At 40.8% G+C, this 2500-nt stretch overlaps 1 protein-coding gene across 2 annotated transcripts in view; it reads left to right on the forward strand.

Moving 5' to 3' along the window:
* fbn1 (fibrillin 1) overlaps positions 1–2500 on the forward strand; it is an 80969-nt gene that overhangs the window by 67082 nt on the left and 11387 nt on the right. For both annotated transcript variants that reach the window (XM_079620190.1, XM_079620189.1), the window contains 3 exons: positions 413–535; positions 1005–1136; positions 1212–1337. In XM_079620190.1, the coding sequence (XP_079476316.1) occupies positions 413–535; positions 1005–1136; positions 1212–1337 (381 nt within the window). The remainder of the gene's footprint in view (positions 1–412; positions 536–1004; positions 1137–1211; positions 1338–2500) is intronic.

Here is a 2500-nt window from a genome sequence, read left to right on the forward strand (position 1 = left end):
TATAACTATAAAAACTATAACAATAACTATAATGATAACTATAAGAATAAATATAGCAATAAATATGATAACTATAGCCATTATTATAATGATAACTATAACCATAACTATAGTGATAACTAAAGCCTATACTATAATGATAACGAGAACTATAACGAGAACTAAAACAATAACTATAGTGATAACTGTAACCATAACTATAAAAATAACAATAGTGATAACTTTAATAACAATTATAAGCATAACAATAGCCATAATAATATATAGCAACAACTCGACTGATAATGATAACTAGATTTGTTGTCTGCTCGAGCTGATTCTTCCCAACAAAGAACCGCCCAACGCCGTCCACTCCAACCAATCAAACTGAGTGCTAGTGTGTATTTGATTAAAACACGTGACATGTTTTCAGATGTAAACGAGTGTTCCCAGAATCCTCTGCTGTGTGCGTTCCGCTGTGTCAACACGGTGGGATCGTACGAATGCAGATGTCCAGCGGGATACGTGCTGAGAGAAGACCAGCGGATGTGCAAAGGTAAAGACGAGCGCTTTCACCGTCACACACACACACACACACACACACACACACACACACACACACACACACACACACACACACACACACACACACACACACACACATAAACTTTATCACTTAAAGTGACAGCAGCCTAATATTCCTGCTGTTGTCTGTCATTAATATTAATAAATCAACAAAATACAGCTTTAACAAAGATTAAACTATATTTAATTTCTACAGTGAACGAATAGTTGAGTTTGATTATTAATTTCTGTCCCTGAACACTACTGCTAACCTTGTTATTTAGTATTCATCTCTGCTTGTAATGTGTGTATTTGTTCTTATTTTATTACTGACTGTTCACTTGTTTTTAATAATGTTTGAACTTTATCAGTTAGGTTAGTAGTCTTTGTTGTGGTATCGAAGAACTTCAAGAGAGGTTTACGTAATAATTACATAAATTAATCCCGCTTGTGTTGATCAGATCAGAACGAGTGTGAGGACGGGCTGGACGACTGCGCCTCCAGAGGGATGACCTGTAAGAATCTGATCGGCACATACATGTGCATCTGCTCGCCGGGGTACACCAGACAGCCCAGCGGAGACAGCTGCGTGGGTGAGCCACACACACACACACACACACACGTTTACCCTCAGCGCTCACAGTCCTAACGTCTGTGTTTGTGTGCAGATCTGAACGAATGCACGGCCAAGCCTGGCATCTGTGAGAACGGGCGCTGCGAGAACACGGTGGGGAGTTACCGGTGCGTCTGCGATCAGGGCTTCAGTCCCAGTCCCAGCAGGACCGACTGCATCGGTAAGAGTGTGAGCTCACTGTCACCTCACACACGGATTCAGGCCTAACACCAGCGTAGCGGCAGTTCTGGGGGTCGCGTTAGCTCTCATCAGTGACTCTCAGCTGATCCTCTACCGATAGACGTTCTGCGCCAGAGAAACGAGCGTGCCGCATCTTCAGAATATTGTCTTTGAACTTCCGTGTCTGCAGTCGCTCTGTATATCTCTATGGCATCGCTGTCCAGGAGTAACTAGCTTTTGAAGTGGATTTACTTAATGTAAAGTTAACGAAAGTTATCATGAGGATTGTAATGTTTAAAGCAGATGTCTTAACAAATGTCAGTCGACCAGGAAGATTTTAAAACGAGCTGTTCATTCATAAATACACAAGATCGCTGTGAAAATACAGACCGGAAGCTCTATAGGAATACGACACCACCACTGTATTCATATATAACTCCTTCAGTATTATCAGCAGCTGTCACGTCTCTCAGGATTTGGCATTCTGACCCCCTCTGAATCAGACTAATGCCTGGTTCAGATTACACGATTTTTTTTGTCTGTTACGATAGTCACTGTGTCAGATTACACGATTTTGACTTCGAAAATCTTGTCGTGTCGTGGACAAGAAACATGTCAGACTACACGTTGCTTTCTGACCAGTCATCGCGTGCCGTCTCACACGCAGACATTCACTCGCACATATAGTAGCCTATATGTCACACACGCACGCACTCACTCACTCACTCTCACACACGTATACACACACACACACACACACTAACTAGGAAGTCCCGAAGTTTGAAGCTTTGTCCCGCAAGTCATAAGCAGTCCCGCATTTTAATTTTGTCTGCATCATTTTATTTCATCGTCCTTTTTAATTACAATTCTACAATAAAAATGTTAATAAGAAAATACTGAACATGCGCAGCCGTTATTATTGGTTCCAGAGAGGGATAACAAACACTGAGAGAGAGAAAAAAAAATAAAAAATCTGTATGCCACCGAAGTTTCACCATCACGCATGGAAAAGACACAAAAATATAGTCTACTAAATCCGGTAAGAACGCATTTAATCTGTCTTCTTTCCTAGTGGAATTTATGTGCTTATTTGGAAATGTGCTTTTTAGCGATTGGATTATTATTTTCACTTAATTATTTAGATTGAATAGACCCGTGCTGTTA

The sequence above is a fragment of the Phoxinus phoxinus genome (genome assembly GCF_949152265.1).
Source record: "Phoxinus phoxinus genome assembly, chromosome: 8".
NCBI lineage: Eukaryota > Metazoa > Chordata > Actinopteri > Cypriniformes > Leuciscidae > Phoxinus > Phoxinus phoxinus.